This window comes from Aptenodytes patagonicus, chromosome 10 (genome assembly GCF_965638725.1).
Source record: "Aptenodytes patagonicus chromosome 10, bAptPat1.pri.cur, whole genome shotgun sequence".
Classification (NCBI taxonomy): Eukaryota; Metazoa; Chordata; class Aves; order Sphenisciformes; family Spheniscidae; genus Aptenodytes; species Aptenodytes patagonicus.
In genome coordinates this window covers 5,741,540-5,756,699 of record NC_134958.1, presented here as the reverse complement: position 1 = coordinate 5,756,699, position 15,160 = coordinate 5,741,540, and the positions used below count along the sequence as shown (strand labels likewise).

General features: G+C 42.7%; 1 protein-coding gene across 6 annotated transcripts in view; it reads left to right on the top strand.

Moving 5' to 3' along the window:
* The window catches only part of ARNT2 (aryl hydrocarbon receptor nuclear translocator 2), a 109,186-nt gene extending 94,437 nt beyond the window's left edge, over positions 1-14,749 (top strand). For all 6 annotated transcript variants that reach the window (XM_076347907.1, XM_076347910.1, XM_076347906.1 and 3 more), the window contains 4 exons: positions 1,877-2,015; positions 5,807-5,972; positions 8,565-8,701; positions 10,013-14,749. In XM_076347907.1, the coding sequence (XP_076204022.1) occupies positions 1,877-2,015; positions 5,807-5,972; positions 8,565-8,701; positions 10,013-10,111 (541 nt within the window). In that variant the 3' untranslated portion in view covers positions 10,112-14,749. The remainder of the gene's footprint in view (positions 1-1,876; positions 2,016-5,806; positions 5,973-8,564; positions 8,702-10,012) is intronic.
* The last annotated feature ends 411 nt before the right edge of the window (positions 14,750-15,160 follow it).

Below are 15,160 nucleotides of genomic sequence, written 5' to 3'. Positions count from 1 at the left end.
CAACCAAGGTTGTGAATGTGAAGGAACAGCCATGCAGAGGCTGTCAGTTCCAGGAATTAGAAAACATCTGCAAACAATAATTTTATTTAAACCAATGTGTTCCTAAAATTATAATTGCTAATAATCTCAGTGGGGAGAAATAAAATCCCCGTGGGTGTGTTTTGTCAAATTAAAACCAAGAATAACTTGGGGGGGATATGACAGTAAATTAAAATGTCTTTTAATTGGATATTGTATATTACTGGATGGTTGACTTGCCATCTTGGGGTTTGGCATGTGTTTTGTTCATTTCCTTTGTTAAATCCTCATGTTTAACTATAGCTTTTTCCCTGCTGCTGTTCTGTTACATCAAGTGATGACACATCTGCCAGCATTTCCACCCTCAATGAACTGTCCTCCTTGAATGCTCTCCAGGCTGGTCCGTTCAGTCACTCAGCCCGGGCAGCCTTTAGGCACTATTTTGCACACTCCTGGTTTCAAAGTCCATATTCCAGATACGGTCTAAGCCCCTTAGACGATGGGACTTGCCAGTCCAGCTGGGAAGGTGTTGGCAGTAGGGCCAGCCCTCCCCAGCAGCTGTTGTGTGCTTCCGAGTTCAGCCAGATTTAGATCGACTTTCTGGTCCACATTTCCCTCTTTGGAGACTCTGTGGTAGTAAAAAATAAAAATAAAATTAAAAAAAATAGAAAACAAACTCTACAAAGAATTTCTAAACACACACTTTGCTTTTAGGTGGCTTAAGAATAACTACTCCCATATTCAAATGCCTGCCACATTTTGCTTACCACTCTGGGAGGAGTTTTGTCAGCCTTCTCAGAGGATTCAGATTCCTCCTTCCTCTCTGCTCAGCCTTGTTTACTTCTTTTCCTAATCTGCTCTCTTCTTTCTCTGTAAGATTCTGAAAATAGACAATAGGGAAGGGATTGGAGAAAAGAGCAAGCTGTTTCAATTGATGCACAAAAGCATTTTTATATGTTGTGTCTTATTTCTATTCATTTATATATTTGTATATGACATGTAAAATAATAAATCTGTATTTTTATATATAAAAATATATAAAAGCACATTCACAATGTCTGGTTATATAGATTCAGTTGTTCAAGACCTACATGAGAATAACATGGTAAAGTGGAGCAGTCCTTCATTAAATTTAACTTCTAATTAGGAATTTCTGGGAAATTTCTCTGTAATGAAATTCAGTAATTAGGAAACAGCTAACGTATAAACAAGTTCCTTTGGAAATACTTTTGGGTTTTTTTTTAATTCCAAAGCTATTACATTAGTTTTTCTGTCTTGATTATTCTTTTGCCTGGATATATAACTGCATGCTCTTCTTTAGCATCAGTTGGTGAAAAAAGGAATTAAAAGCTCAAATTTTTAATATATAACACACACTTCTTAATTCCAAGGCAGGAAACAAATAAAGAAGTACTTAAAAGTATCATCTTTTTGTGCATCTTCATTTAAGATGGCATTTAAGCACATGCTTAAATAACGGTTGACTTTAAACATAAATTTAAAATTAAGTAGCTGCTTGAATACTCTCTGCAAGCAGGTTTTTTTTAATTCATTAAATATTAAACTAGTATGGAGCTAAGTGTTTATGCACCGTGTGTTAGGCTGATTTTATTCTTGCAAGCCCTTTCAAAGAGATTACAGAAGTCTAATTCAAAATAATTTTGCCCTCTGCGTCTATGTGAACTGACATTTTAGAATGCCAATATGTTTCATAGTTTTGCGATGGTTTTAAGTCATTTTTAATTAAGACAGATTGAACAATTAGTTTTAATGTGATTATCAACATTTCCGTGTCTGGAATACTATTTGTGCATCGAGAATATATCCTACAAATGAGGCACTGTTTCTGTTCCTTTAGTTCATCTGTGGTACATGTGCCTGGTGTGAACGACATCCAGTCTTCTTCATCAACAGGCCAGAATCTGACACAGATATCTCGCCAGCTAAATCAGAGTCAGGTTGCCTGGACAGGAAATCGCCCACCATTTCCAGGACAGGTATTGATTAAAGGTGTTTTATTTTCATGGTCAGTAAAGATTTGCAATCTCTGTGCTTTTTACAAAAGAATTAGTAAACCCCATTTATAACGTGATTAAATGTACTTTGTCGTTATCATTTGTGGTTGGAGAGAAATCGGTTCCCCCGCTTCTGCTCCTTGGCAGGTTATAATAATTTGAGACAGCTGCCCTATGCGTAACTGCATTTAGTTTGTAATAGTGTTCATAATAGTGGCAGTCACTACGCTGACATAAATCCCAGTGGAAGGTCTCGGTCCTCCACTTATTTTTATATGTGCACTGAATGAAGTAAAAGAGGACAGCTGTTACGCTTTAGTATTAAGCCTGTGAATTAAATCTTTCTTGGACCAAGACCTTGCACCCAGCAATGTTACCCACAGTTAGCAGAGTTATCAGAAAGGGGCACAGACAAATCCAGGCATGAATTCAGAGCAGAGGCTACTTAGCCTGTTGCCCCTCTGTTAGCGCTGCCCAGTGTAGCTCACGCTGTGTCGTGTGCGGGAGGAAACAGCGCAGCCCTCCATCAGGTGCCCTGCGCTTGGCAATGTTAACCCAGAAATCACCTCTTGTTCTGTGTAACAATAAAAAAACTGTTTTGAAACTCTGTTAAAGACAAATAATATGAAATAATCATGTTTGATCTGTCATTAATGCAGCTCTTAATCACTCTTGACTTTCCATTGTTCAGTAGGCTAGAACAGCATGTTGGGGCGGGCACTAAATAATTTTTCAGTAACTGAATTGTTTCCACATGAATCACTGATTCTTCCCAGCCCTCAGTGTGCCATGGTTATTCTGTCACACCTGTTTAATGAAATCTAGTTGTAACATTAACTTTTTTTTTAAATGATATGGAGGATGCTAAAAATTACTAAAAAAAAAAAATTACTCATCCCTCTTACTGTCCAAATTCTGTCCAAGTCAACAGAGTTTGTATGTGAGTGTAGGGAAATTGGAATTCATTCATCTATCGTAAATAAAGTAAAACAGAGTTAAGCCTTGCAGAAGTGACATGTCATGCTCTCACTGTCATTGTGGAAACCTTTAGAAATTACGATTTCTTAGCTTGGAACTGAGCTGAAGACTTAATAGCATCTTCATCATGTTATATGCCTGTTGGGATCTGTTTTCCTCCCCCAGCTCCCCTGCATTTGTCCAAGAATCGTAGAATCATAGAATCGTTTAGGTTGGAAAAGACCTTTAAGATCATCGAGTCCAACCATTAACCTAGCACTGCCAAGTCCACCACTAAACCATGTCCCCCAGCACCACATCTACACGTCTTTTAAATACCTCCAGGGATGGTGACTCCACCACTTCCCTGGGCAGCCTGTCTCAATGCTTGACAACCCTTTCGGTGAAGAAATTTTTCCTTACATCCAATCTAAACCTCCCCTGGCGCAACTTGAGGCCATTTCCTCTCGTCCTATCACTTGTTACTTGGGAGAAGAGACCGACCCCCACCTCGCTACAACCTCCTTTCAGGTGGTTGTAGAGAGCGATGAGGTCTCCCCTCAGCCTCCTTTTCTCCAGGCTAAACAACCCCAGTTCCCTCAGCCGCTCCTCATCAGACTTGTTCTCCAGACCCCCCACCAGCTTCATTGCCCTTCTCTGGACATGCTCCAGCACCTCAACGTCCTTCTTGTAGTGAGGGGCCCAAAACTGAACACAGTATTCGAGGTGCGGCCTCACCAGTGCTGAGTAGAGGGACACGATCACTTCCCTGGTCCTGCTGGCCACGCTATTTCTGATACAGGCCAGGATGCCATTGGCCTTCTTGGCCAGCCTTGGGCACACTGCTGGCTCATATTCAGCCAGCTATGGACCAACAGCCCCAGGTCCTTTTCCGCCAGGCAACTTTCCAGCCCCTCTTCCCCAAGCCTGTAGCGTTGCATGGGGTTGTTGTGACCCAAGTGCAGGACCTGGCACTTGGCCTTGTTGAACCTCATACAGTTGGCCTCGGCCCATCGATCCAGCCTGTCCGGATCCCTCTGTAGAGCCTTCCTACCCTCGAGCAGATCAACACTCCCACCCAACTTGGTGTCAACTGCAAACTTAGCGAGGGTGCACTCGATCCCCTCATCCAGATCATTGATAACAATATTAAACGGAACTGGCCCCAATACTGAGCCCCTGAACAGCACTTGAGACTGGCCGCCAACGGGATTTAACTCCATTCACCACAACAATTTGGGCCTGGCCATCCAGAGAGATTTTTACCCAGCAAAGAGTGCGCCCATCCAAGCCATGAGCAGCCAGTTTTGCCAGGAGAATGCTGTGAGAAACGGTGTCAGTGTCTTTACTAAATTCTAGGTAGACAACGTCTACAGCCTTTCCCTCATCCACTAAGTGGGTCACCTTGTCATAGAAGGAGATCAGGTTAGTCAAGCAGGACCTGCCTTTCACAAACCCATGCTGACTGGGCCTGATCGCCTGGTTGTCCTGTATGTGCCGCATGATGGCACTCAAGATGATCTGCTCCATAACCTTCCCCAGCACCGAGGTCAGGCTGACAGGCCTGTAGTTCCCTTGATCCTCCTTCCGGCCCTTCTTGCACATGGGTGTCACATTTACTAATTTCCAGTCAACTGGGACCTCCCCGGTTAGCCAGGACTGCTGATAAAGGATGGAAAGTGGCTTGGTGAGCACTTCCCCCAGCTCCCTCAGTACCTTGGGTGGATCCCATCCAGCCCCATAGGCTTGTGTGTGTCTAAGTGATGTAGCAGGTCACTAACCATTTCCCCTTGGATTATGGGGGCTTCATTCTGCTCCCTGTCCCTGTCTTCCAGGGGAGAATAGCTTCACTTGAGTGCATTGATTGCCAGTAACAGTGCACATCATTAGAAGTATCCAGAGATGTAATCACCTTTAATTTCTATTTGTGGAATTGGTTAGGCAGTGAGTTTTTCTTGGAACTGCTGGATTTGTTCGTAATGCAGGAAATGGTTTATAAGCAGATTCTGTCTGTAGCATTATCCGTTGCTGTGGCACATGACTTTGGATGAGACCCTTCACCTCCCTTAGTCTCAGTGTACATGTCGTACATGTCTCAAAGCAGTCTGCAGTGTTTAATCATTTGTGTAACACTCTTGGAGATCCTACCACGAAGCCATTATGTAGATGAAAATGACAGCAAGTTGGTTTTTAATACCCTTGAATTAACTGGTCAGCTGACCAGTTAAAGCAAAGTTAGACTGTTTCTTCCCTCCTCCCCGGGGCTGGTGATTTACGCTCCCTCCCAAGCCTTTTACAAGGCAAAATAACTGCTGCCTGTACTTCTTAGGTAGGGAGAGAAGGCATCTCATTAGCTTTGAAACTTCTTTGACCATTTACTCCCAAGCACTGGAGACTCTAGTCATCTGAGAACTGCATATATTCTGCAAGACAGTCAGATAACCGTGATTTTACTGTGGCACTGCAAAATCAAAACACCCTGGCAAATAAAGGTGAATTCTTTATACCTGTTTAGTTTGAGATTAATCCTTGTAATAGAGGTGAAGGAAATGCTGTCTTTCCGCATAGCTCTGATACTGAGTACATGTGAGTTAATCAGCAGGAGAGCTGTAAGTGTTGGGTTTATAGTCTGTTGTGTTCCTTCTGCAGCAATAAATTGGCTTTGACAGAAATTAAATATGGCTGAGACAGGAATAACATGTCTGTTCGCATCTGCAGAGTTTATTTAGTCTTTGCTTTACATTGTTAAAAAGTGAGTCTGCTGTGCTGTTCCTCAACAATAAAACTCATTCCTTCTTTTACCCTTTATTCCTCAGCAAATTCCATCTCAGTCTGGCAAGGCTCAGTCATCTCCCTTTGGGATTGGAACAAGTCACACCTACCCAGCCGATCCGTCGTCATACAGCCCCCTTTCCAGCCCAGCCACCTCTTCTCCGAGTGGGAATGCCTACTCTAGCTTAGCAAACCGAAGTGCAGGGTTTGGTAAGTTTTAAATGACGTAACACAGAAATGCACATAAAAATGGAACTCTCCAGCGTTAACTTCATTAAAAATCCTCCAACCTGTTTTTTTGGTGGGTCTGTTGGGAAGCCCAGGTGGCGAAAGGGTTTTGCTTTCTCTTGTTGAGCACAGTGGACAGAGATGACCTGTTCCCTCCCTGCTGCATCTCCTCCACATCCAACACTCTTCAGAATATTGTGGCATTTTATGGTATGAGGAAACTTCCCTCCCCCCCGCCAGTAAATGGTGTCATGAAAGATGCAGAAGTTGCTTACATCACTAGTACACTTCCTCCCAAATTGTGGTCAGCAGGTTCAATTTCTTTTTACTTCTCAGGAGAATGCCTAAATGGCACAAATTTACATTCTTTTCATTGTTCAACCTCACTGACTGCATGGCGGTGTCCTCTTGCCCAGAGATGGCTTGTTTGGCTGGAGACAGGACTTTTTTGTATCCCCGCTGCTACTAACCTAATCAGAGTAGGTGCCATGTTTTGAAGTGGTTTTCTTTTCCTATTACATGCTAATTTAGTGGCTTTCAGACCATGACTCAGTGGGTGACCCCTTGGTAAGTTTTCTGCACTCCACCAGCAGAATAATATTCAAGAGTAGAAAATACTATGAATCCATCAGTGCTAAACACACATGGAGTCCATGAAAAATGTTACCGGCTGATAATAATGTGCAATTCCAAAAAGCATAGGTAGCAGTGTGCTAATGTGTGTCATTTTTCTCTGGCCCCTTGAGAATAAAATTGGCGCAGACCTGTTGCAGATTAGCCTCACTGAGCGCAGACCTGCGCTGCGTTGCCTGGAAAAAGTTCATTGAAACGGAGCTCTTCCCACAGAGTTTATTCATGCCTCCATTTCCACCAGGCTTTATACATTTGTTTATGAGACAGCCTTGTATTTCAGGCCTAAGCTACTTGGCAAGAACCCTTTCACCTAATGAGAAACATTTCCTGACCTACATCAGTTTGGATACTATTACTAACACAGCCTTCACAGAGACGAATGTCTTCAACCTCATTCTGGCAGTAACCGTTTTGCTGAAAAGAAGCATCATTTGCCTCAATGAGTTAATTTCGATGTATTGTTCTGCGAAAAAAAAACCCAAACGTGCAGCTTTCTTTTAAGGGGTGACTTAGATGAATTTTGTTTTGGCCCATAAAGTGGCTGCAGGGTTTCTGAGTCAGCTGAATTACTGGTTGTGGTAACGTCAGTAAGGGAAGAGCTGTAATTACCTACTTCAGACGTGATAGAAATACATCACTACAGCCTGTTTACTTTCCTGTAAAATGTTCACTTCATCTGTTTTGCGTGGTTTAGCTGGTAGCCAAAAGGAATGGATTAAGCACATGTTTCTGTATTTTCTGAAGCCGTGACTATGTGTAGTGACTGATTTGACGTGATCAAATCTGGTTATCGGAGACCTGACATAGCACGCGTGTGGAAGTCTGGCACAGGAAATTTGGCACCCTTGGCAGAGGGTGCTGATAATCACGGAGAACCAGATCTACCCAGCTTGGTTCTCTGCAGTGAGGGGAAAATAGGCAAAAATAGTAGGAGTAGTTATATAGAAAAAAAAGAGGAGAAAATGTTTTGAGGAAAAGCATAAGCCTGGTGACAAGCTTTCTAAAATGCTAATTCTTAGAAAGAGATATTGTAAATAATTGAAGGAAAATTATCTAAAAATTTTATACATTTGGGGCCAGTCTGTAGAAATACAGGGTAAAATGAGTCCAGCTTAAGTGTGACCTGTGACTGTACTCATGAAAAGTGTATGTGTAATAGGTGACCAAATTAATGTATGTGGCATCATGTTTTTTTCTGGTAGACTATTTAGAAGAAATTCATCTCCCTGAAATCATCATTTTAAGTGTATTTACCATAAAACCTTGCTGTTCATGTTACTCTCTGTGAAATTTAAATGGCCTCAGACTTTTAAGAAACCATCACCACAGGAACAGGATAACAATTTGCTGTAAGCTGCATGTTAAATAAATCATTTTGCAGCTGTAATATTGGAAGATAAGATAGTCCAGCAAACAATACTCTGCATTTAATACAGCAGTGTCTGCATTTAATACAGCAAGGCTGTTGTCTGTTGATCTTACTGTTTTTACATCTGCTTACAAAATCTTACATCTGCTTACACGCTTCTTAGATGAGTAGGTAACTGTGCACCCACTGCTCTGCAGGAATTAGTCTGTTAAAGAGAAAGAGCATTCAGATGATGCAGTTTGGGTTCTAAGTGAAATGGCAAATATTCCTTATTAGTGATTAAAAAGCGGTGGGGGGGATGCTTGAAAATTGTCTTCCAGTGCCTGGCTTATGGTGTCACTGTGCGTTTTGCTGTGAGCAATTCACCTGCCATTGCCGCGGCAATCAGCTTTACTCTCGGGTTGGCCCCCACCCTGCAATCAGGACTGAAACTCCCTTCGGCTTCCACCCCGCAGGGTCTTTTTTTCTAAGACTCATTGGCAAACACAGGCATTGATGGATGAAGCCTCAAAAGCCGGCAGGCGTTCTGAAGGAGCTGCTCGCTGACTTCTGCCCTTTCTCCCCCTGTCCAGCTGAAGGCGGCCAGAGCAGCGGCCAGTTCCAGGGGAGACCTTCCGAAGTCTGGTCCCAGTGGCAGAGCCAACATCACAACCAGCAAAGCGGCGACCAACATTCGCACCCACAGCCCAGTCAGACCGAGGTGTTCCAGGTGAGGAGAGTTCAGTGAGCCCAAAGTCCCCTCTGACAGCTTCTCACTGCTGAGGTGAAGAACCGTGGCCCTCGATGACCAGGGTGCTAGCAGGGCTTGGAGCAATTACCTCTTGCTGTGTGCTGCCGTAGGTTTGCACTGCTATTAGCTGGCATTAGCTACAACTGAGGTGGTTTTGTTTTCTGCTGAAGAACAGCATCTTTGCTGATTTAAAATGCTGTTTTCCCTTCTCTTTGCACCCTATACTTAGGGCTTATGTGTTTTGCAGGGAAGCCATGAAATCATCCCAAATAGAGTGTCTGTCTTATCCTGGTGCTAGCCTCTAAAATCCCAGTCAAGTCCAATTAGACATCAATGTAATTCTGTTCGATAGTTCAAGTAGGAAAGGAGTCGTCTACTGCATAGAAGATAGTGGCCAATAATTTTTTAAGGTTAAACCCAGTCAGATATCAGATAGCTGGTAAACAATCCTCTTCGACTACCTAATTTTGTAATATTAAGTATAATTTTGGGCCTTCACTACAGATGGAGTAGGACTTTATAAGTTAACTAGTAAGGTCTCTGTCCTTGTATAACTTGTTTTTAAATTAGATCAAGAAGACAATTTGCAACAAAACAATGCAGATAAATGCGGAAAAGACAGTTCAAGCCCCAAGCAAGGTTTAGAAGTGGGGCACCTCATTATCTTTTAGAAAGTAAATTCACCTGCAAGACGGGGCCCGTGCTCAGTTGCTCGCAGGAACGCTGCAGAAGAGACGATAGCCTGAAAATATTCCTGTGTGAACGAACCATTGCTTCACACAGGAGCAAATAACATCGCTACATCTGGAATAACTACCTGTCTGCATGCTCTTACCCCATGGCCCAGGCAAGATTAATCTGTTGCATCTCTCTCCGTTAGCAAAGTTTAATCGCTTCAGGGAAAGTCCAGTGGAGCTGATGGCAGTGTGGTTCGATGGCCCGCAGAGACACGGGGCTCCAGTTTGCTTCTCTCCATATGTAGCTACCCATTCCAAGGGGAGCTGTTTCAGCCTGGGAGGAGTATGGGGCAGCTCAAACGTGCCTTATTCAGAGGAGCAATCCAAAACTTCTGCCCTGCTAAAGTCCCACCTCCCGTTCAGAAACGCTCCAGCAAAACATAAGTAGCACATAAACCTTAGCCCAGCCCCCTGCACAGGTCTGGTTTTCACCTTATTTATCTAACCTTTGGCCTGTTCTGGTTTTACACTGAAAAGATGAACAGGAAACAGTTTGTGTCTGGATAACGTGTTAGCAAGTGACACTTCACTTTGATTTTTCCTTATCGTGCAGGACATGTTGCCAATGCCGGGGGATCCGACGCAGGGTACTGGCAATTACAACATTGAAGATTTTGCTGACCTGGGCATGTTTCCACCATTTTCTGAGTAGCTTGCGAAGCAGAAATGGAAGTTCTTCTCCAAGGCCATTTCGGTGTAATTTTGGCTCTGCTTTTTCTGTGTTGCATTTCTGTAGAAGCTACTAAACCAGAAGACACATTTCTCATGTTTCAGATAGTGGTGTAGGGCTTGCTCTCTCCTCCTTGGGGTGCGTCAGTGCCGACAGAGGAGCTCCAACACTTGTTAGTGTTCATTGACAGCTCCATTTTTTTTTTAATTTTATTGTCATCTACCTCAGAGATGAAAAACTTTGCTTGATTTAAAAAAAAAAAATCTCTGAGTCTTAAATATTGAATGTGAATGATACCTAATATTTCCTTTGAATGGTAATTTTTAAATAGATAACGAAGTAACAAAGACTAACAGAGAAAAGGTAAGGTAATGTCTTGTTACAGTGCCTACCGCTCAATTTCGATGCCTTGCTTTAAGCTTAAGTTTCTGGAAGCAGACACAGTATTCTGTTTTCTTTGATTCTTGTAGATTTTAGGTCACTTTAAATGTGAGATTAAGCAACATAATGTAGGCCTCTCTCACCAGAAGATTCAACTCCGCCTTTTCTAACTTAAACTTGAATGTGTGTACATTTTGGTACTTTATGTATATCTTGTGCTGTATGAAGTGATTTCCTGTACTGGTTTCTTTTGCCTTTACAAAGGGTCCATTCTGGAGTGTACTGAAAAGGTTGACGATACGTGCGGAGGATTTAGATATCGTGGGAGTCTCCGTCACTTCACATAGGTGTTCTTACTTTTAATTCAGGTGGTTCTCTATTCAGAACAAACATTTACTTACATAAGCTATTAGTCTGTTTTTGCACTGAATTGAGGCCTATAACTCTATACGTTTCTCACTGGCTGCTTTGATTTCTATTGGTCTTGCTTTCCCAAAAATACTGCCTCGTAAAAAATGACTGTAAACACATCAAGATTGCGTTTTCTATATTAGCTGCATTTCCTTTCTGTGAAGTACTTTTTTATACTGTGAAACCTCACATTTTAACAGTGCAAGGTGGTGGCCTGTTACTAGGAAATCATTCAAGCTCATTTGCTGCAAGCAGTGAGATGGTTTTGTAGCGTATAATTTTTTTAGAGTGAGTTGGTAATAGATATCAATTGGACTATTGTCCACTGCGTACACAGTGATAACTTGAATTTCTGCTTGGATTCCCAAGCAATCACTTCTGTTAAAGCCTGTTAACCCTATTCTGTTAAATATGGGATTTTCAGCTTACCAAATATGTTGAGGACTCTTGACTATTCTGAATGCTATATGCTTTTCTGCAGAGGTGAGTTAATCACCTTCCTCTTGGGTGAGTCACCTACCATATGTCTTCATCAGAAATGTGGTAGAAAGTCTTTTATTCAGTATTTCGTATGCGTGACAAGTTACGGAGTTTGGGTTGTAAGGTCAGCATTTTTATCCGGATCATTTCTTCTGGGATGGGAGGAGAAGGAATCGCTCACAAAGGACAAGGAGCCCAGAGTTCCCACTGCAGGTTGTTCGTAACCTTTGAGGTTGGACGGTGGTAGCCAGCCTTTGCAGAGGAGGAAGGGGGCAGCTTCCCTCAGCCTTTGCATATTCAGGGGCCATCACAGACCTTGAAACAGCAACCCCAGGACATAGCCCCCATCTAGAAGATCTCAATGTCCGCAGCAATTCTTAGACCTCGCAGCACTAAGGTCTGCCTTCTCGAGCTCCTCTTGAATTCTGGGGTGCCTCCGAGAGGAGGCACCGTGCACATCGCTGCAGTCCTCCTTGTCAGGGTAATATCTTGAAAAGCAGGCAGGCCCCTGTCCTGCAGCCTGCTCTGGCCACACAGGTTTCATGCTGACAAGCAATGCAGGCGGCTGGGCTGCAGTGAACGTGACCCAGGGACGCGGCTTTAACGGTTAACCGTATGGCGGTGTTCCCATCTGACTTTGCTTTCCCGGCCTTCTCCGAGGACAGCATGTAGTTTTCAGTATCCAGGAAGAGTCCTTCCTACTGTTTCTCTCGCTAAATCTGGGACCAATCTCTTGCCCTACGTGCAAGTGGGGCTAGGGACTCTTTTTTTAGGAAATTTTTTTATATCTCTAGATGCAGTACTGGAGAGGCCTCAGATCTCCTGGTCTGTACTTGCCTCACCAAAATCACACTGAGAACAAACAAAAAACCTCGTATCTCTTCTCTCCCAGAGATCGGGAAAATACCTTCTGAGGTGAGCAAGCCATGCGCTTACGCACTATTCTTTTAAACACGTGGATGTTTATTCTTTTGGAGCCTTCTTCCCCTCCGCTCACGCTGCTCGGGCGAATGACTGCTCATTGAATTAGACGGGCAAAGCTCTGCTGTCCCAGAATGAAATTCATTGATGTCTGTAAAAGGTGCCTAGATGCTGCGCCGGCTGAAGCGAGGTGGTCAGCGTCTGTACAGTGGGGCATGCTTTTAAAAGGGGCTAATCACGAGGAAGAAAGCGGTAGATGAGCAGTTTATATCTCTGCACAGAAGACGCTTGGCATGATAAATGTCAGTTCTTCTAAAACTTTTAAAAAACATTTCTCCGTAAAGTGAAAAATGAGTTGAAAAAAACGCTGTTCCTCTCTTTTATTTTACCCAAGAAACTGCTCAAAGTATATTTATAATTTACTTTTGTTCCTGAACTCAATCTAAAAATAAGTTTTTGAAAGTAATTTTCTTTCTCCTAACATCAGCGATGATAACTTCCTTAGGGTGTCATGGTTTCTATATTACTGTAGAAGCCTTCTCGTGTACAGAATTTGGTTGTGCAGTCAGAAGTGCACTGTTAGCAGAATTTCAAGCACATCTCTCTTTTTTGTTGTTGTTTTTTAAATACAGTATTATTTTTTTGAAGCCAGTATGCCTGAGGCATCAGAGCATGGACTGCTTCTCACCTTGTAGACCACTCCTGCCTTTCTGGTTGGGAAAGGGGATGGCTACTCTGTTCAGAGGCAGTCCGGATAGTGCCAGGTTCGGGTTTTCCCTGCGAGCCGTTACCGCCCCTCGTTTCTGTTCTGCCGTCCCGAGCCAGTGCTTTCTTCTTTCTTCTTGGCGTTTCCACCCTTCCTTACCTCCCCTCCCGTTCCCGGCCATCCCATCTCTGCAGCGCTTTCCCACGCCCAAGTGGGAGGCGTTGGGTTGCCGTTCCCGAGCCAGCGAGGAGGGAGCGCTTAATGAGCTTAAAGTTTGGCAACTTCGTGCTTCTGACCGAGCAAACGAGCAAGTTCAGCATTTGCTACCGCTGCTGGGCATCCTGCGCTGCCCTCGCCGTGTGCTGCCGTCATGCCAGTGGCTTCTCCTCTGAAACAGCCTCGTCCCAGGTCTTGTGGCCAAAAAAGCTGCGTAGCGCTGGCTGTGCTGTATCTTTTTCGTCACGTGTTTGGTTACTAAAGCAACTTACTTACCTATAGCTGAAGTTATAAAGTGCATTTGGAATGCTAAAGTTTTTATTACGTGCCGTTGGTGTAGCTTTGCTGGCACTTTGGCTGCCTGTTTCCAGAATTTCACGGGTGGTGGATTTCTCGTTTCTTTTGTGTTTTTTAAGCTGGAAATAAAGCTGTGATTTCTGATCAGACTGTGTTGCAAACACAGTGTTTCTTGAAACCGAATCTTTCGGGTTTTAAACTGATGGAGCAAGAAACTGCAAATAGTGATGATCTGGGTGAGTTATTTCAATGAGCGGGCATGTAGACTGAGAAGATTTTAGATACTACAGTATTTACATTCATTTGTTCAGACAAGCAATCCTGTTGGACAAGAGGGACTCCATCACATTACTCGTTACAAGTCCTACCGGCAGTACCTACGGTGATGCTTTAACCCGATAGTTCCATTTGTAGCTTTGTTGCCTTTTTTTCTTTTGAAGTACAGTATGAAACTGTAAATACTTCTTGCAGTACTGCCTTTTTAACTCTTAATTACTTTTGGCACAGTGTTAAATAGTGTTGGATTTACCCAATTGCTATGACATATATTTTTATACATAGGTGTACTCTTTTTTCGAGAATAATACAGCCATTTTGTCATTAATGCCTTATCAGCGTCATACTGCTGTTGCTCTTTGTTTGCAAGGTATCGAGTGGACTAATTTCTAGTTCAGATATTTTCACTTTTCCTGGCAGTGCTCAAGTTTGGCTTCAGGTGATTTTTGCCAGAGTCCCATTTTTCACAGTTGTTAGCTGTGAGAAGAGGAGAATGTGGGCTTGGGTTTGTTTCTGTTAATGGTGCAAAGAAAAGGTGATGGCATCTAATTGTCTTTAAAAGGTCAGTCTTTTCCTACTCTAAACCAGAGTGCATTTCATGGAACTGATGACTGTGGGCACTGATTGCTTTGTGTAGATTAATGGTCTTTAAAAAAAAAAAAAAAAAAAAGAAAGAAAAGAAAAAAAAAAAGAAAAGAAAAGAAAAATAAGACAACTCCAAAAATGGGCTTCTGTCATTGTTAGGCACTTGGTTACTTATCTGTTTAAACTCTTCATATTGATGTGAAATTGTGCTGTGGATAAAGTGTATTTTGTACTTCTGAATGTTCTATATTTATGACTAACAAGTACAGAATCAGTTGTGTGTATGTATAACTAATAACTGCCTTTTTAAATTTCATTAAAATAAAAATGTCATGAGCTGTTGTTAACTCCTGTCTTTCTGTAAATAAATAAGATACGCTACTGGGAATCGTCAAGTAGGAGATAACCCTGAATGATAAGATTTGTGCATTATTAAGATAAGATAAGATTAGGCATTGATCTTTGTCTTTGAAATCTCCTCCTATGCTGTGTGGTCCTGGACGGGAAGTTCCCCTTTTATCTGCCTTGTATAAAGGCTGTCCAGGGGGAGCAGGAGAGGAATGGTAGTTTGAGATCTCAGCTTTTAAAAGAAGTTCCAGAAAAACATTCATTAACAGCCCTGTTCTGCTGATGACACTGAGGTGTGTGAATCGGTATCTGTATTGTAGAGCGTTTCGTTAGAGCACAATTGATTTAGAATTAATTCATAGTCTCTGGCAATTTTTATTCACTCCCTGGGGTGGTAACACAGTGGCTTC